This window comes from Aethina tumida, chromosome 1 (genome assembly GCF_024364675.1).
Source record: "Aethina tumida isolate Nest 87 chromosome 1, icAetTumi1.1, whole genome shotgun sequence".
Classification (NCBI taxonomy): Eukaryota; Metazoa; Arthropoda; class Insecta; order Coleoptera; family Nitidulidae; genus Aethina; species Aethina tumida.
Window position 1 is genome coordinate 78,196,661 of NC_065435.1, and position 19,246 is coordinate 78,215,906.

Below are 19,246 nucleotides of genomic sequence, written 5' to 3' on the forward strand. Positions count from 1 at the left end.
TACTGGTAATATTGCTTCTAGGTGGCCGTGATCGGACGCAAACTAATCTAATAGGTCAAGTCAGAATGTCAGAAATACCAATTTATTTGCGATTGGATTAAACTTCATAAATTAAATTATTGCTAAATACTGGATACTGGAATATTTAAACGGAACCATTTCCGAAGAAATCGAAAGAGACCTAAAAGTGAAAAATATGCGAAAACTCTCATCTCTCCAAACCTTTACTTTACTTTTTAGAAGTTATGTTTTTACTAATGGATTCGTTGACACTTACTTTACGTTACTTTTTACTTTTTTTTAAGTGATCTGTCTGTATAACGATAAACTTATTCTAAAATATTAGATAATTTTATTATTTTTTATTGTTTTTATAGTAAAAGAACAATAATTGATCTTTATTTATGCTATTTAGTCACACAAGTAATAATAAACGTCTTGGATATTAATAATGAATAAAATTGAATAAAACCAAAATATAATTAAAATATTTTTACTTTGCAATTTTTTAATTGTAATTCATTATTCTAAAAAAATTTTAACAATATTAATAAATATAAATAATAGTTTAAATATATTTAAATATCGAATTAATTAATTTTTAAATACAAATTAATATTTTTTAAAATAATTAAGTGTTTAAATAAACAAAATTACCATTTAAGCAATCTGGTTTTTTATAATATTAATTAAATTTAAAATTTTTAATTTTAAACTCGATGTTGTATTTAAATTTGTTTTAAAATTGTTCCTGGAAATCATCATCAAAATACTTACTTTACTACATATTAAATTAATATACAAAATTATTAATATTTTTAATTTATAGTATATATTTTTTTTTATTAAAAATATAAATAAATGAAAACTGAATGAATAAAACTGTCAATAATTTAAATATTTTCATTTTTTAATTCAATTTTTTTAATAAACCCCTTTAATTTCTAAAATTCTAAAATATTTACATACAATAATATAATAATAATTTTATAAGTTTTTTATTGTTCTTAAAGTAAAAGAAAAATAACTGATTTTATATTATGTTATTTAGTCACACTAGTAATAATAAATTATTCGTTTAATAAAATGTCTTGGATGTTAATAATGAATAAAATTGAATAAAACTAAAACATAAATAAAGTATTTTTATTTTGCAATCTTTTAATTATATTTCAATATTCTATAAAAATTAATAATATTAATACATATAAATAATAGTTTAAATATATTTAAATATCTAATCAATTAATTTTTAAGTACAAATTAATAATTTTCGAAATAATTAAATGTTTGAATAAAAAAAATTATACCATTTAAGCAATCTCTTTTTTATAATTTTAATCAAACTTAAAATTTTAAATTTTAGACTTCAATATTGTATTTAAATTTGTTTTAATATTGTTTCTGGAAATAATCTGTGTTTAATATATTCTCATCACCAAATAAATTCAAATATACTCATTTTACTACATATTAAAATGATATATAAAAATAATAATATTTTTAATTTATAGTATATTTTTTCAATAAATATATAAATAAATGAAAAATGTGTTGAATAAAATCGTCAATAATTTAAATATTTTCATTTTTTAATTGAAATTTTTTTAATAATCCTCCTTTAATTTCTAAAAGGTTGGTTTTAATAGTAAAAACAGAATCTGCAATTAATTCTTAAAATTATAACATTTAATGATAATATTTTAATTATGTTGAAAACACTATATAATTGCAAAATAATCAAATGAACATTGTTATAAAATGTCACTTCTAATACAAAATTTTTAAAAAAGTATTTTTTAATTAATGTTCTGGTCGAATTATGTCTTTTTTATAATTTTCACATTTTCCAATACCAAAGAAAAAATAAAAATAGAATAAAATACAGTTTTTTGTTACAATTAATTATCATAAACTTATGTTTTTAATATTTATATTTAAATATATATCCAACATTTAATTTATTTAAAAAATTAAATTGGTAAAAAATATAACTCTCAATAATATTTTAAATAAACATTCTAAAAATTTATTTTAATTGGTGTTTATTAAAGAAAATACAAGGAAATATTATATGGTATTATATCAGCTCAATTACATGTTTATGTTTTTTATTATTACAATTCTCAAGTATAAAATTTATTATATTATACTAAATTATATATAAAATATTAATATTTTTAATTTATAATATATTTTTTCAATAAATACATATAAATAATGAAAAATGTGTTGAATAAAACTGTCAATGATTTAAATATTTTCATTTATTATATTTATTATTTTTTTAATAATCCCCATTTAATTTCTAAAAGGTTGGTTTTAATAGTAAAAACAAAATCTGCAATTAATTTCTAAGGTTATAATATTTAGTGATAATTTTTTAATTATGTTGTCACTTTTAACACAAAATTTTTTAATTAATGTTCAGATCGAATTAGGTTATGTCTTTTTTCTATAATGTTCACTATTATTTTATACATTTTTCAATGTCAAAGAAAGAATAAAAATAGAGTAAAGTACAGTTTTTTGTTACAATTAATTATCATAAACTTATGTTTTCAATGTTTAGATTTACATATATATCAAATATTTATTCTGTTTAAAAAATCAAATTGGTAAAAAATATAATTATGAATCATATTTTAAATAAACATTCTAAAAATTTGGAAATATTCTATGGCATTATATCAACTCAATTACATGTTTATAATTTTTATTATTACAATTCTCAAGTATAAAATCAAAATATTGATCAATAGGTTATTGATCAATAACTTACACAATTCCAAAAATTAATTGGCAAGTAATTTTTCATACAAAGATTAAAGGTTAAACATGTGCCAAACTCACACCACATTTATCTAAAATTTATCTAAAAACAAAACACGACATCTAAATCTCTTATTTTTTATCAAAGCATAAAATTGGCCAATAACCGAAAATTTCGAAATAAAAAACAGAACGTTACAGTAATTACCCCCTCAATTAAAGGTTATCGCGTCACAACTTCTAACCACCTCGAGTACTGAGCATATGTTCGTTGGCAATAAAATTATGCGTTCCCTAATAGGAAAGGGATGAGGGCACGTGCTAGGCCACTTGATTTTTACCTTCTGCGACCGTGGGAACGACACACGCTCGCATGTTTACTTTTTTTTCGACCGAAGAGCAAACATACGGCTGCTTTTATTATCTAAACCAAACGAATGACTGTGTAGGAATTTTCAAAATCTGGCATCAAATATGTTTGTTTATACACTTACACACATGTACATGTGCGCAATGAGTTAATTTATTTTCAGCAAGTTGTTAAAAAAAAGTTTTTTGATTGTAAATTGTTTTCGGTTCATAGCCAATAAAATAAATTAAACCCTATGTTTTTTAAACAAGAACATAAATACTTTGACGTTTTTTCCTATTGATTAATTTTAAAGGAAGGAAGTATTTTTATATTATATTTTTAAAAATTATCTTTGGTGAGTTTAATTATTTTTTATATTAATAGCAAAATCTCAATTGATTTGCGTGATAATGTGACTTGATCTCGTTTGCACAGTCTGGCTTGCGTATGAATTACACGCACGAGTTTTTTTTTGTGAGTGTGGGGAACGATGGACCCTATACAAAGCGTGGGAAACTCCGACTAAACCGAGGCATATGTTCCCTCGGAACAGTGCTCGTTATTGTGATGCTAGTTCGTCACCTGGGCTCCGGGCGTATAAAAGCGGGGTACCGCTTCCTAGATTATCATTCAGAGTTCAGCTCTTGCTCACTGCACATCTATTAAACAGTGCTATAAAAACCGACAACATGAACTATGAAAGTTATCAGTGCCAGCCCGTGATGTCTAGGACTGACCAGTACAGGAAAGTCATGAAGCCACTGCTGGAGCGCAAAAGACGCGCCAGGATTAACCGTTGCCTGGACGAGCTCAAGGACTTGATGGTTTCCGCATTGGAAACGGAAGGCGAGAACGTACAGAAATTGGAAAAGGCGGACATCCTCGAACTAACCGTGCGTCACTTACACAAACTCCGCGGCCAACGGGACGTCAGCCAGCAAAGTGACAAGTTCAAAATGGGATACACACAGTGTGCTAAGGAAGTGTCCCGATGTTTGTCCGCAATTCCCGGCGTCGATGTTCATTTGGGAACGCAACTGATGTCACATCTCGGCTACAAGCTCAAGCAAATGGACACAACACCCCTGACAGTGACAGTGCCTACTCCTCCACATTCTCCGATGGAGACCGGTCATTATCCTATGCCTCTGACACCCGGTTCATCCAGAGCTTCCTCCAATGGATCACCTGGACCTATTGACGTTGTCAGCACCGATGTTTGGAGGCCTTGGTAGACGGAGAAATGATAATTTCACTTTGCTTTAATCGAAAGCTTTAATTACTGTTAGGGATGTGATATTATTGTGATCCATTATTTTGTCTGTGATATTAACAATATATTTTATGCATTTTAATAAAAATGTTTACATGAATACATTTGTTTTAATTTATTTATTTATTTCAATTAAAATAAATCAGTTTAATAAAAACATTAAAAAACAAGTAAGTATCAACACATTTTTTAGTATAATAAAATCGTTCAAAATTAGTAATTGTAATAACAAATAATTATTATAATTATTCGTTTGAAACTGCTAATTAAAACACATTTTTTTATTTGAATTACATCTAAATTCTCATTAACTCATTATTTTAACTAAATTACTAAAATATTATGATAATTATACATTTTTTAATCACAATTTGTCTCAATTTACTTTAACTCATCAAAAACCAGAAACAAGAAAGACTATAAATAATGACACGTTCTTATCTCCTAAAATAAAATTTGAAAATCAAATGTGTAGAATGTACGTCAAACAACTTTTTTAAAATTCATTCATTAATATTATCAAACTATGTGTTACAGATCATTTTAATATAACACAGTTAATTTTTACACCAACGGATAGAGGGTAATGTAAACCATAAAGTCAATTCAAAAAATGATTATTTATATTCATTCATTATGTGTATACAGTGATAGCACTGACGTATATATTCTAGAAATTCATAAACTGAATTGGAAAATAGTTGAATGAATAAACAAAAACATATTGTAAATTATCTTTACAAATAAATGGTAAATCATCATTGTGATTACATTTCACATTTGTGTAATTTTCAATTTTGTGAAAGAAACCCGTTGTTGGATTATGTTGGAAAAAAAATTATTATTTATTAAAAACATTAAATAAACATTAATAAAAATATATATAATGTCATATTTGAAAAAATTTTGAAAAATTCAAGTAAAGTTTAAGATTGTTTCATGTAAATACAAAACTGGTGCTGATTATGATTCATTTAATTTTTAATAAGAATTAAAAATTTTACATGTCTGCATAATTAAGTTTATGATTTTATATTATAACAAAGTTATTAGGATCTTTGATACTGTATTTTTCATTTGTATTATTATTTTCCAAATATATAAATTACTATTATAATTATTTAATTTATTTAATAAAAACATTAAATAAACATTAAGGAAAATATATATATAATGTCATATTTGAAGAAAGGTGTCAAAATTCAAGTAAAGTTTGAGATTGTTTCATGTAAGTCTGCATAATTATGTTTAGTTTATGATTTTATATTATAACAAAGTTATTAGGATCTTTGATACTGTATTTTTAATTTGTATTATTATTTTCCAAATATATATAAGTTATGTAATGTTAAGTTTTATACGTAAAAATAAGTACATACTGTTATTTATTTTTATTTTTGTCTTTTGCATAATTTGTATTTTTTTTCCACTGAATATCAAAAATATTCTAAATATGTATCAATTGTTTAAATTAATTATATTAAAGATTTTTTCTAGGAATTTTTAATTATTATTTATATTAATCACTGACGTATAAACTGTAGTAATTTGAAAAATAAAATGAAGCAGTTTAATAAAATAATATAAAACAGTTGTGATAAATAGTGATGATTGTACATAAATTTGTCGTGAGAATTGATCGTGCCTATCACGCTTCTTGCACGATCGCGTCGTTTCTTCTGGTTTATATCCGAGCATCATTGAAAAGACCATTCCTGTTAAGTGTGTCAGCCACGTTCTTAATTTCCATTCTCGGTCCATTATGATACCTGTCCTTTATCGGTCACCCCCATCCCCTTTCCGGATTAAAGCGTTCCCTTGTTGCATTATGCCTCAACCGTGGGAAAGACGTTCACGCAACGGAATGCACGCCGAGCGTCTATTGTGAGGTACTTTAAGGGCGGTAACCATCTGTCGTTTTCTTGATATAAAAGGCCGGGCACCCGGGTTGAAAATCATTCCGTGTTCAGCTCTCGAACAGTAACCATGTCTTACGAAAGTGCCTACAACATGCAATCCCAACCGGCGATGTCGAGGACCGACCAGTACAGGAAGGTCATGAAGCCGATGTTGGAACGTAAACGCCGCGCCAGAATCAACAGATGCCTCGACGAGCTCAAAGATCTGATGGTCGCCGCGTTGGCCACTGAAGGCGAAAACTTGCAGAAATTAGAAAAAGCCGACATCTTGGAGTTAACGGTACAACATCTTCAGAAGCTAAAACATCAACAGAAACTGGCCGCCAATCCGACCGTGGAAGCTGACAGGTTCCGGGCCGGCTTCACCGAATGCGCCAAGGAAGTGTCTCGTTGTTTGGCTTCAACTCCAGGCGTCGACGTTCACTTGGGTACCAAACTGATGACCCATTTGGGACACAGTCTTAAGCAAATGGATTCTGTGTCTCCGCTTGTGATTCGTGTGCCAACACCACCTTGTTCGCCAGTGGAGTCCGTACATTATCCGATGCCTCTGACGCCCGGCTCTTCTAGAGCTTCTTCGACCAGTTCACCAGCTCCCGTGGAGGAATCCGAAACCGTTTGGCGCCCATGGTAGATTGATACATCATTTATCATTCAATGTCTTCCACTTGCTCAATTGTGCTTTAATTAGATAGATCAGAGTTTTATTGTAATAAGCTTTAATTATTGTTAGGAATGATCTTATGATCACTGTGATCTTTAGGTTTAAGTTTTATCTGTGATGTGAACAAAATGAAACATAAAATAAAAACAATATGATGACACATAAATATTTGGTTTTCATTTTCAACACTATTTCACATAAAAAATTTCAAATTATGTATTTATAATTTCAACCCATGACAGAATAATCTCAAATAATTACAAATCCAATAAGACTAAGACAATCAAGAATCATTTGCAATAAGTTAGATATTCAAGAATAGATCTTTATGAATTGTGTTACTTAATAAATGAAACTTCAATAATACTTGCATTATATAGATTCAGACAAATATATGAATATTTCATAAACATTTTAAACATTATCATCAAATTTGTAACTTTATGGTGGTCATAATATTTGTCAGCAACTTTTTGTGTGTTAAAGTTAAAGAAAAAATTAAAAAAATGTCAATAAGATCCAAGAATAATTTTTGATAAACATCTAAATTTATTATTGAGTAATAAATATCACCTATATAATTAAATTAACTATTAAACTTGTGGCGCCATCTCTTAGGCAATAGTAAAAGTTTTACGTATTTAAGTATGTTTCTAATTTGTTAATTTCATTCGATTACAGTTTATTCTACAGATGTCCTATGAGTTACTAATTCTTAAAATTTATTTTAAAAAGGAAGTACAATTTTAATGTTAAATTATCACTAATAAAAAATAGCAGAATTTACTTTTACTCAAATATTTCTATAAAAAATAAAATATATTTCTATCCAACTTATATTTTCAACTTTAAGTGTAATATGCAATTTTTATATTAAATTATAATTATTATTAAGTCTATCTATGATATACTAAATAAAAAAGCGATTAGTGTAACAAATCTTTATTTTCTATTTATTAAAGTGAACATTTAAAATAGTTTCTTTAATATAAAGTTATATGCAATACTGACAAAATACTATAAGATAATTTCATAAACAATTAATTAATAATTAGCTCCTTCTACAATAACCTTAAGCATAACTTTCAACCCTTTTTTCCACGCTTCTACTGTTTGTTGGTCGAAATCCTTCTCCAAAATTTCAATTAGAACATTCTCCACAACCTACAAATATAAATTGAAATAAACACATAAGATTATAAGCATATACACTTTTATTACATCGTAAGCTCTGGCTTCAACACCTCTGGGCTTATGAGCTTCACCCTGTTTTTTCAACAACTCAATTAAAATATCAGCATCACCGACATTATCCACCAATGACGAGAATCCATACATAAAACTGTTACAATGCGCCAAAAATCTCTTGTTCTGCTTCAATTGATCCTTTGGTACATCTCTGAAGGGAAAGAGCTTCTGATAACCGGGCTCATGCTGAAACAGACTGCAATCCCGGTTAATGAATGTTTCAGAGTATGGACCACCTGTTCTCACGTCAAAAAAATTTTCACTCCGCTTGCGGTCGTGTCAGCGCGTAACTTGGCCCAGGATGTCTTAATCAGTGTCTTGTCCTGGGACGTCAGTCCTGTCACGGGATCAGGATCATCCTTTCTATTCCCATTGGGATTAAAGTAACTCACTACCACTCCCATTTTACGAGAACCTAGAATTACATTTATTTGTGGTTAACTGAAACTATTGCCAGCTTAAAATGGATGTGATAAGGGTAAATGTATAGGAGCAAAATAATAAAACTTGTTTATTAGAAATAATCTTTAATATACTTTTAATAATTACATAAATCACAATAACAGTTGTTAAGTGTTTAAGAACTTTGATACTTTTTCTCAGATTAAAATTGATAACATAAAATCCCTCATGTATAAAATATCCCGTTTAGATTATTAAGATTATCATGATAAATTAAGTGCAAATTCTACATTGTCGAATAAATTTCGTGTACTCAGTGTTAAACATGCAATCAGATAAAAATAACACAAATTTTGTACATGTCAATAGATCAAATTATTGATTGCTGCCTTTGATCATTGTCGCCATTGCAACATCCAATGTCTTCTTCCAAGCCTCAATTTGTGACTTCGTCATGAAAGTACTGAAGAGATCAATCACCACACCTTTTAAATCCTATAAAAAATACATTTATAAACAATGTTTTTAAATGAATATAGGCAATCTCACAAGGTAGGCTTGGTCTGTGACACCTCGAGGTTTGTGAGTTTCACCAACTTTTAACAACTGTGCCACAAGCAAATCGGTGTTGTTGATCAGATCAATGACCGCTGAAAGTCCGTAAATAACGCTGTTGCAATGGGCCTGGAATCTCTTATTGGTTGGTAAATCTTTCATAGGTATGTCCCTGAACGGGAATAGTTTCACATAGTCTGGATATTTCTCGAAAAATCTGTAAATAGGCAGAGTGATTTATTAAATTTAAATATCTGAGAAAATGTGTTTACAATTGGTGGCCTTCGGCTAATATTTATTGATAAGGCTGTTTATGGTTCAAATGGATGAACTCTTTATCAGTAAATAACCATGTAATTAAGTGACTGTGACGTTGCAATAAGTGGTTATAGATGATAATATAATGGTTATTTATTATGACTAAGTAACATAAGAATGAAAACTATAGTTCAGCGAAGTCAACAAAATTAATCAACAATTGAGTTTGAAAAATATTAATACAAAATCTAAACAAACTTACAGCATGAGCAAAGCGACACCGTTTCCGGTAGGATCTTTTCGGACTTCCGCCCAGCTCGAGGTGACCAAATAGCGATCTCTAGACGTCAGTCCAGTCACCGGATCCGGATCGTCCGTCCTTCCGGTATTCCCGCCGAACATGCTCACTACCACGCCCATTTTACCTGAAAACACACCGTCAATGAGTGAATTTCACGGTCTGTTCCAACTTACCAATTCTTTGGAAATACACTTGTTTTTGCGTAGAACTGTACTGTGTTATTTTAAACAGACACTTAATTAAAATGTTTATAAACAATCCGTGTGATACTCAGTTTGAATCACCGAATAAAAAACAGATCGTTGCGCACACAAATTTTGCAATGTTTTTTTATTATTGCAACATTATTTAATAATGATTACTTTAATTAATGTTTTATGTAACCATAACGTTTAATGTGACCTTGTCAAGCAATTTGTAGACACTAAACCCAGTAATATTTAAATAAATCAACACTATACCAAAACTAATTATGCAAATTAAAAATATACAATATGACTGTTACTATTCTAAGCTAAGTTATAAATTACTTCAATTACAGAATGTCAGGATTTTTTTTAAACAAACGCAGTACACATACTAAAAGTAATTGATATTCAAAGAAGAATAAACTTTCAAAACTGCCAATTATAATTTCAATTGACACATGAATAACATAAATAAAACAACAAGATGGCTCGAAACAAAATAAAATTCTTTACGACGATTATAAAATATGGACATACATGTGACTGGCATAATGTTCATTGTTTTGATACGCGTGGAGAATCCGATAATTCTAAATGAGTTATTCTACAATTAAAGATGTTTATTGATTCGTCCGGTTAAATTGCGTCAGATATTTTTAATTGCATCGTAAAACTTTAAATAGGCCCTTTTTTACTTGTCTGGTGTTTATCTCGATTAAAGTGATTTTAGTGAAATATTTTCTAGTATGCGATCTGGTAAATTGATTAACCTGAACATAAAATGTTGACAAATATAGTTTTCAATTAAAATGCATATTTTTATTATGCGCAATATTTTTTTTATAAAAATACGTGAAAAACGAGGTCGAAAGGTCGAAGTAAATATTTATTATATAATATTATTTATTTATGAAGCCTAATAAAAAATTATAAAATAAGTTTATCAAGGACTCGAGGAAAATTAATCTTTCTTTAATAAACAACCCTGCATATTATATAAGAATATACCTACTTAATCAAAAACAAGAAATGAGGAGAGTATTTTAAATATAAAACTATGAAAATAAAATTACTGTTCGTCGGAATGACGGATGTACAATATTTGAATGGCTTTATATTTATACAAAAAACTACAGTGGGCTAAACATTCTAATTATTTTAATTTAAGTGACTTCAAAAGCTTGTTTAGAACAGGAACAATCATTTATTAAATATTTACACATTCATTGACGGGAATGTTTGTGTATGTTTTCCATATATACACATTTCTTGACAATTTTGTTATCAGAGTAATATATATAAATATATTGAAACGAATTTGTGGGTTTTCCACCACCAACCACAAAAGTAAATACAATTTAATAATAAAATACACATTAAATAGAAAAATCTCTCAAACGCATCGAATAAATCCGGATGTTGAACTCAATTCAAGAGAAAATCTATTGTTGTTTCATCACAAAACCAATTATTAACAACGATGGAATTTAAAAGACGAACAATAAATTTCCTGTGGAAGCTCAAATTGATGCGAGTTGAATTTACATATTTATTAAGCCTATTTAAAATTGTATAAATGTACATGTTTTAATATCATCAATCATTTGTAATATTTCTGAAAAATTCAGCACAATTTAATACTAAAACCACACGTTTAAATATCAGGAAAAACCTCATTTATTTAATTGATTCATTATGCAACCCTACAATTGTATGTAGATAATCTAAGGTTGTTGTTAATAAGATTTAAAAAAAAATAAAACAAAGTTGTAAAAATGGTGGATGCGTTACCCTTAAAAGTACCACAATTGGAAATGTAAATGGTAAAATGATTATTTGCTAGAGAGTTTTATCTAAATAATCATTTTTACTAGCTAAAAAAACACTATATAGTACATTTGCTGTTGGTGTCATTGATATTGTTTTGTAATAACATTTAATGAAAAAAACAGTATTTTCGTAGAACACAATATACATGTGTGTGAGCGTGTGGAAAAGAAAGAACGAATAGAAAACATAAAACGAGAACAACACAAAACACCCATACCTACCTAATGCACTGTCAGCAACTTAACACAAGGGAAGCCTTTTGTGGCGCACACGAAAAAAAAGTCGCAGCCGACAAACTAATTACTTTTTCCCGGTCTCGCTCGCACGAAACTTTGATGCGAGAGCGACGCTGCCCAACTGAGCGGTGTTCGCGCGTAACTGCCAGATATCAACTTGCGAACATTGGAACAAAGGCGATGCAAGAGATTGTGCCGTCGCCCCGACCCTTTTTACCTATTTCGTCCAACCTCCAAAACATTCATAACTCAATTATTCTTCCCGACGGTCGCGATCAACCAAGGACAATGCGCATTTTCAAACCCCCCAAAAATCGTCACTTTTATTTATAGAAAATCTGAAGTGTACGTTTAAAAAATAATTCAAAACCTGTTCAATAAAACAACTGTTACATGACAGTTGTACAAAGTACAGAGCATTGAGTCAATAAGTCACAAGTAGGAAAATAATGCGTAGCATTGAACCGACGTATACAGTGCCGGAAGTGCATAGAATATGATACGTGGCGATTACAAGAGACTCGTGTATCATACCAATCAACTTTAATAAAGCAATCAAGACAACTCAACTGCTGTCTGTTCCTGACCGACATAAAAATTACATATCTGCGTTATTGTCTTTGCTTTTTGCAATTGATTAAACTTAATTGATCCTTTATATCTTATATATTTTAAATCTTTTAGATATCTCAGATATCGAATGAACAATTGATTAAATAAAATGTCGATGATTCAATGTTTCACAACGTTTCACCTTTATAGATATAACAGTACTTAATGACTAGTTCGAATAAACATCGCATGAATTTTCTATGCCGTGTTTTGGGCCAATTCATTCATTTACAAATTAGAAAGTCTAAAGTTCCCGCCTTTAGATTAAGTCGATCCATTTAATGATAGATAATACACACGCGAGATGGTAACAATCGATTCAAAGGACGAACAAAAGTGGAAAAAGTTGGGAAAACAATTAACAGTAGTGGAAGTTGAACTTTAACGTTTGACTTTTAGTTGATTGCAGTCGTCAGTGACAATTAAGCAAGGATAAATGAAGACGTAACGATAAAGGTGTATCTAATATTAAAGACAATCGATAGGCTTCTTTGACAAACATTTTATTAGGCACCTTTATTGTCAAGTATAATGATGATCAAAATCTATAATTACGAACAAGACGTAAACAGTTTTTATATCAACCTAAGTGAAAAAATTAATTATTCAAAATATAAATTGCATGTTTATTCACAATATACATATGCTTCGTAACAACAAAAGGTTTTAGTAATTATTAATAATTATGTGATAATTAAAATGGTAAATAAACAATATTATTTCGAATATACATACATATACATATATATATATATATATATATATATATATATATATATATATATATATATAAATTATATTTAGTTTCACAAATAGTATTTACAACTCGATGTTAATGAACAAGCTCAAAAGTTGTGCATCTTTTTCTTTTTTACTGGCAGAAAATATGTGTTATAAACAATTTAGTTCTTCACTGAATTTGGCATCCCAATCTCACTAAATTAAATAATAAAATATGAAAATATTTCAGAAAACAGGTCATATATAAATATATTATGGAATATTTCTTATTTTCAGTATTTTTAAGATATTATTTAAAGAAAAATACTTTAATCAAATTCGCTCACCTTTTTAACTATAAAAAATATCATAATAGACCTACGCCAAGTGATATGCAGAACAATTGTATGACGACATATGATTTAGCATAAAATTCATAAAAATTGGATTGTACCATAAATAACAATTATGCGCTATATTATTAAATTTAATTATATTTTAATAAAAGGAAAATTGGATAAATAAAATACAACTATCTATACTATATTTTGCCATACGAACAGACGACAAATTAAAAGTATTTTATAATTATTTGTATTATTGGCCAGAATATAACAGAATTTTTTTATTTTTTTTAATAAAACATATAATATTTAATTTTGAAACAAACTTACCATGCGCCATCTACTTACATCTCCTTAAACCCTCACTACGTGTTACAGTAACCTGTAATTTTGCAAACTAAAAAACTTGCATATATTACAAATAATTTATTATCTAAAAATTATGTAACACAAGTTGTGATACCGTTACAATAATTTAACACAAAAAACCTAATATCACAGCGTGGTTCAACAAATAAACGAAACTAAAGTTTCTCTCCATCGGCAGCATCTCGTTCCCACAGTTTCCTCATTTTTCCCTTCATCTCCTTAGACTTCTCGAAATTCCTCTTCGTACGTGCCAAACGTTCGGCTTTCAAACACTTCCTCATGTCGCTGTCGAAACTGTTGCAATAACCGAAAAATTTTAGCATCGGATGATCGTTGTGGCAGTTCTGGAGCAGGTTGATAAGTTCGTTGCACTTTTCCGTGTGCAAATGCGGCGCCAGGTCCACATGCATTTTCTTGCAGGTAGGTTTTTCTGGTCTCTAGTAACTTTTCACTGCTTTTCACGAACACTGACAGTTTTGACACAAAATTATTTGTGGCGACATCTATTGTTCGATAGTACACATTTAATATATTATGTAAAGTATATCTTATTTGAAAATAAAAATGGAATCTGTGATTTAAAACTGCAGTTTCGGTACTTATTACTGTATTAAGTGACGTCGCCACCAGTAATAATTATAGAGATAGTTTTGAATTTCAAATCCATTTTCAAAATACTTGAATGCATTTTTATAAATAGGAAAATAGAACCCAAAAACTAGAAATATTATAAAAATGAATAGTAAATATAATTACAATTTTTATATGCAATAACCGTATAATAACAATAACAATAATAATAATAATTCAATAAAACTCATAATTATATCGTCAAATTTTTATTGCAACAATTTTTAAAACATTATACTTAACAATTGAAATTTTCAACAGGCTCAATTATACATATGAATATTTCGAATATCTGATAGATATAGATTAGGCTCACTAAATTTAGGTAATTGAAACTAGTAATTATAAACACGTCTGAAAGAAATTTGATGAGTAACAATTTTTTTGCACATTTAACTTTCACTCCTTAATAATATATAAGTGATGTTGCAAATAATCGCAGTTTTTTATTCAGTTTCGACCGATACAGTGATAAATTTTAAGATAATTTTGCACAATTATCTTAAACAATACAGTATCAAACAATATTAGGCTTGTTGCTGATAACTATTTCGAGTGTGGTTAAGCATATATTTGGCAGTGGTTTCTTCTATATTTAGATGTGACATTTATAAAAAGGTATCTCATTTTAAAATCTCAGCTTCTTAGTGTGTCACATTCACTATCTTCTAGTAGTTTACATTTGAAACGGATTTGTGGCCTTATTTCAATAATACCATTTTCTAAACAGGACTTTTATTTTCTTTCCAATACAAATTTTGTTAATGCAGTTGCGTGTTTGATAAATTATTGAGAATTGTATTAAAAGAAGAGTAACATTTTATACTTACAGTGCTATTTAAGTGCAGTATTAATGATAAACTGTCGTGCAAAACATTGCAACTTTCATGTAAGTAATGTTTTATTTATATTTCAGATAAATTAATTTTACTCATTCATGTAACATCTGCTCATCTTTAAAGATATAATTTGTCACTAAATATCTTGGTACATAAAATATGTAGGTATTAACATGTAGATGTAGAACATTAACTTAAAATAGAAATACAACCATAAAAATAATAATTGATAATTGTTTATTAAATGCCACATAAACCACAAATGAAGACGAAAATGCGATCTTATTACTTTTCTCAGAACATAGGAAATTTATAATAATTATCGGAATTGCTTTTTTTATTTTAACAATACAACGTAATCGTTGGATGTTGATAAGAACCCTGGAAAACTTGTGTACAGTGTAGTACCGTTTCGTGACTTATACAATAACAAAAAACGAGGGTGATTACCTTTTACAATAAATCACGTGAAAAAATTGATTAATTGACCTCGATCAAACAATTTGGTGCCGAAGTCCTACCATTCGGTAAATTATAATTTTAAGGAGGGTCCTACACGTGGTAGCTCACAATCTCAGGTAATTATCCTTTTTCTATTTTGGTCCGCTCCTTACGCGTACAGAATGGTAAAACCAGTTTGATTTTAGAAGACGACTCTCAATTGTATCGCGATATATCCGTTGATTTACGTGCTTGACCTTAAATTTTTACCATTCGTGATAAACCGTAATTATTTTTAAATGTTTTACTGATGTATGGCATGTATGTGTGTGTAAGTAAGTAGTTTTGTTGCAAGTGTTTGGAATGTGCAAATATAAATTGATGTTGAGGGAGACAATTGATCTAGATTATTATTAATTAGCGGATCTTATCATTGCTGTTAAATATTTAAAGTGATTTGTGTTAATTGCTTTTTACGTGGTTGAAATCATTAGGTGTAATTGGGTTCCTTCAAAACACATTATGTTTATAATTTATAATTGAGACAATACTAATCCAATGTGGTAATATTTGAAATATCCAGAATTGTAGACAAGTTACTCATTTAAACTGGCAGAACAATAATTCATACAGTAGTTAAATTAACAATCACTTTGTTATCCGATCTTGCCATTAAATGCGAAACTGGATCCACATGTCTTAATTAATCCATTTTAAATAACAATCTTAGTAATTTTCTTCCTTCAACCGAGACACACACTTATTAAATCATCATTACACTTTTCAACAGTTTTTTTACTGGTCACATGTATTTTCATGAAGGCCGCGTCGCCAAATTAATAACAATTCTTTATATAAACATCCATCACTTAATTGATTTTCATTGATCCCAATCTTATGTGACAAACGATTCCAGTTTCAGTATGCGGTAATCAGGCTCCTAAACCATCCCAGACATGGAAAAGGAAGAGTTCATCAAACCATCAAGCCCTCAAACACCGGAAGTGGTCACCTACAATTTCGATACCAATGGTGGACATGCAAAAAGTACAAAGGACGATTCCAGGATCAGGATTAAAATATGGCGGGTATTTCCATCGATTTGCTGTGAGTACAGAACAATTAAGATGAGTTGTGTTTGTTTATATTTAGGGAGGGAATAGTGTTGACCTATCCGACCGCAAAAGCTTAAAAAACAATCCAGGGATTAAAGCGATCAAGCATTTATTTACAATTATAATTATCTACTGTTTGACTAACAATAGGCAGACTTGTATAATTAGATCAATGTGATTTAATTATGTCTCGTCCAAATTTACGCACAAACATCAAATATTTGATGATAAAGGACTATAAAATTTTCATTTTGTATATGATCCTAAATCAGCACGAGAACAAGTCTATTAAATTAATTGTGAGAGGGAGAGTGCAACCTTGGCGTTAATTATCATTTTTTCTTTGATATCAAGGAAATTCATAATCAATCAGATCGAAATAGTTGTGAAAATGTATATTGTTACACCTTCGTTCTTCTATTTCTGGAAATTCGCTTGCAAGTATCCCATTTATTTTACATTCTTCAGTATTTTCATATTTTAAGTAAATTTATCTTAGTTATGTGTTAGTGACAAGTACTAGCTTGCGTTGTCTCAAATCATGATAATTAAAATAGGAGAAACAAAACTATTTTGAATACACGCTTGCATAGTGTAAACAAAATGTACTGGCATCTATATTTCAGACCAAAAAACTACATTTTTTTGAATTAATAATTTTTATAAATTGCACCTTTTTGACATGTTTGCACATTATCTAAGCAGTTCTTCGTTTTTCTTCCAGGTCTGTTGATAAACATTCCGTTTGGGATGATGTTGGCGTGGCCTTCACCGACTTATCCCCGGTATTTGTCACCATCATCACCAATACCCATAACATTGGATCAATCTGCTATGATTGCTGGCTTTTTGATGATCGGCTTAACATTAGGGACACCATTGTCATCAATCCGTTGCATCGGCGTGAAAAATTCGATGATCTTGGGTTGTCTGCTCATGTCAATCGGTTGGATAGTCATGTGGCAAGCTTCAAATATTTATGTCGTACTTGCTAGTAGATTGATTACTGGGTTCGGATTCGGGTTTTGCCAAGCCAAAATCAAAATTTACATTAACGACATGTCCAGACAGGAACACACGAAAATCCTCATTGGTTTAAACATGCCTTTCATTTGCATCGGTGCCATAATAATTTATAGTTACGGGCCTTTTGTGACACTAAAAGACGTCAGTATTATTGCTGCAATCATTTCAGTCAGCATTTTTAGTCTTGTAGTATTTTTGCCGAACACTCCAAAAGAATTTCTTCAAAGGGAAAATTTAAAATTTGCCTCGGAAGTGTTACAATCCGTAAATCCGAAGATTAGTGTGCAAGATCAGGTTATTAAAATGAAAATGGAGCTGAGTGCCGGTGATTTATCTATAGGTTATCTGGGAATATTTAAGGATTCACATTTAAGGTGTGAATTTGGAAAAATTGGACTGTTGACATTCTTCCTACAATTTACGGGTATTACTCCTACTATTATTTACAACATGTACATTTTTATGTATATTCAAGTCTCGAATCCTGAGTATTTCTCGATTTTGTACATGGTTACGTATTTCTTCGCCAATTTATTTGGTATTTTTGTGTCTACAAAGTATAATAAACGTACTATGCTATTACTGTCGAATATATTGGTAACAACATCAATTGTACTGAATATACTCGTACTAAAGTTACAAATAAACCAGAAGTATTTTGAATACACATCTGTGATAGTGATGCTGTTTTACAACATATCACATGCCATAGGTTTAGGAAACTTGCCTGTGACTCTGATAAATGACAATTTTCCTGCAAACTGCAGGAAAACAGTAACACAGTTCTATGTGATGCTACATTCCATGTGTGCTCTATTGATAACTAAAATTTTTCAAGTTTTGATTGGCATGTTTGGTTTGCAGGAGTGTTTTTATCTATTTTTGACTGTCAGTGTTTGTTCTTTAATCTTTATTACCTGTGTTCTTACAGATAAGAAAGATGAAGAGCGGAATGAAGTAAACGGAACAAAATGATTGTATTTATTTATGCGGTTTTTTTTAATAAAGCTGTATTTATTTTGTTATTACCTTTAGTAGTTTTATTTGAAAATAAAAAGCGTTTGATTTATTCAAATAAATTTATTAACATATGTAAATTACCATACCATTGGTTTTATTACCTTTACAATTTGAATTTAAAAACACGTTCAA

The 19,246-nt window shown here is 29.1% G+C and overlaps 5 protein-coding genes across 12 annotated transcripts; 3 read left to right on the plus strand and 2 right to left on the minus strand.

Annotated features, from left to right (window-relative positions):
* Positions 1-3,766: 3,766 nt before the first annotated feature.
* LOC109608728 (enhancer of split mbeta protein) lies at positions 3,767-4,497 on the plus strand. The gene has a single exon (XM_020025260.2). It carries the CDS (start codon positions 3,814-3,816, stop codon positions 4,357-4,359), a length of 546 nt encoding a protein of 181 aa, XP_019880819.1. The 5' UTR covers positions 3,767-3,813; the 3' UTR covers positions 4,360-4,497.
* A 1,096-nt stretch (positions 4,498-5,593) lies between these two features.
* Positions 5,594-19,122, plus strand: LOC109609214 (uncharacterized). Of its 6 annotated transcripts, none has more exons than XM_020025888.2 (3): positions 5,594-5,625; positions 16,870-17,060; positions 17,793-19,122. In XM_020025888.2, exons 2-3 carry the CDS (start codon positions 16,910-16,912, stop codon positions 19,067-19,069), a joined length of 1,428 nt encoding a protein of 475 aa, XP_019881447.2. In that variant the 5' UTR covers positions 5,594-5,625; positions 16,870-16,909; the 3' UTR covers positions 19,070-19,122. The 6 variants fall into 6 exon arrangements, with proteins under 6 accessions (XP_019881447.2, XP_019881439.2, XP_019881455.2 ...); XM_020025880.2 differs by lacking the exon at positions 5,594-5,625 and adding an exon at positions 15,202-15,562; XM_020025896.2 differs by lacking the exon at positions 5,594-5,625 and adding an exon at positions 15,930-16,090.
* LOC109609225 (enhancer of split mbeta protein-like) lies at positions 6,384-7,126 on the plus strand. Its single transcript, XM_020025863.2, has one exon. The coding sequence runs from the start codon at positions 6,384-6,386 to the stop codon at positions 6,948-6,950; it is 567 nt and encodes a 188-aa protein (XP_019881422.1). The 3' UTR covers positions 6,951-7,126.
* LOC109609274 (globin) lies at positions 7,907-12,414 on the minus strand. 3 transcript variants are annotated; one of them, XM_020025919.2, is made up of 4 exons: positions 11,984-12,414; positions 8,475-8,643; positions 8,202-8,424; positions 7,907-8,144 (listed from the first exon to the last, which is right to left on the minus strand). In XM_020025919.2, the coding sequence occupies exons 2-4, from the start codon at positions 8,630-8,632 to the stop codon at positions 8,025-8,027; spliced, it is 501 nt and encodes a 166-aa protein (XP_019881478.1). In that variant the 5' UTR covers positions 8,633-8,643; positions 11,984-12,414; the 3' UTR covers positions 7,907-8,024. The 3 variants fall into 3 exon arrangements, with proteins under 3 accessions (XP_019881478.1, XP_049819885.1, XP_049819889.1); XM_049963928.1 differs by lacking the exons at positions 7,907-8,144; positions 8,202-8,424; positions 8,475-8,643 and adding exons at positions 8,736-9,125; positions 9,180-9,402; positions 9,706-9,868 and having other exon boundaries at positions 11,984-12,141; XM_049963932.1 differs by lacking the exons at positions 7,907-8,144; positions 8,202-8,424; positions 8,475-8,643; positions 11,984-12,414 and adding exons at positions 8,736-9,125; positions 9,180-9,402; positions 9,706-9,868; positions 9,918-9,957.
* On the minus strand, positions 14,086-14,530 carry LOC109609285 (COX assembly mitochondrial protein 2 homolog). Its single transcript, XM_020025930.2, has one exon. The coding sequence runs from the start codon at positions 14,451-14,453 to the stop codon at positions 14,199-14,201; it is 255 nt and encodes an 84-aa protein (XP_019881489.1). The 5' UTR covers positions 14,454-14,530; the 3' UTR covers positions 14,086-14,198.
* Positions 19,123-19,246: the final 124 nt, after the last annotated feature.

What these genes read in the sequence shown, in the direction of transcription:
- LOC109608728 (XM_020025260.2), top strand. Translation starts at nt 3,814, where the DNA reads ATGAACTATGAAAGTTATCAGTGCCAGCCCGTGATGTCTAGGACTGAC.
- LOC109609225 (XM_020025863.2), top strand. Translation starts at nt 6,384, where the DNA reads ATGTCTTACGAAAGTGCCTACAACATGCAATCCCAACCGGCGATGTCG.
- LOC109609274 (XM_020025919.2), bottom strand. Translation starts at nt 8,632, where the DNA reads ATGGGAGTGGTAGTGAGTTACTTTAATCCCAATGGGAATAGAAAGGAT. An exon ending in GGAGTGAAAATTTTTTTGAC is followed by an intron (nt 8,425 to 8,474) that starts GTGAGAACAGGT and finishes CCGGGATTGCAG; the next exon opens with TCTGTTTCAGCATGAGCCCG. An exon ending in TTGAAGCCAGAGCTTACGAT is followed by an intron (nt 8,145 to 8,201) that starts GTAATAAAAGTG and finishes TTATATTTGTAG; the next exon opens with GTTGTGGAGAATGTTCTAAT.
- LOC109609285 (XM_020025930.2), bottom strand. Translation starts at nt 14,453, where the DNA reads ATGCATGTGGACCTGGCGCCGCATTTGCACACGGAAAAGTGCAACGAA.
- LOC109609214 (XM_020025888.2), top strand. Translation starts at nt 16,910, where the DNA reads ATGGAAAAGGAAGAGTTCATCAAACCATCAAGCCCTCAAACACCGGAA. An exon ending in GGTATTTCCATCGATTTGCT is followed by an intron (nt 17,061 to 17,792) that starts GTGAGTACAGAA and finishes TTTTTCTTCCAG; the next exon opens with GTCTGTTGATAAACATTCCG.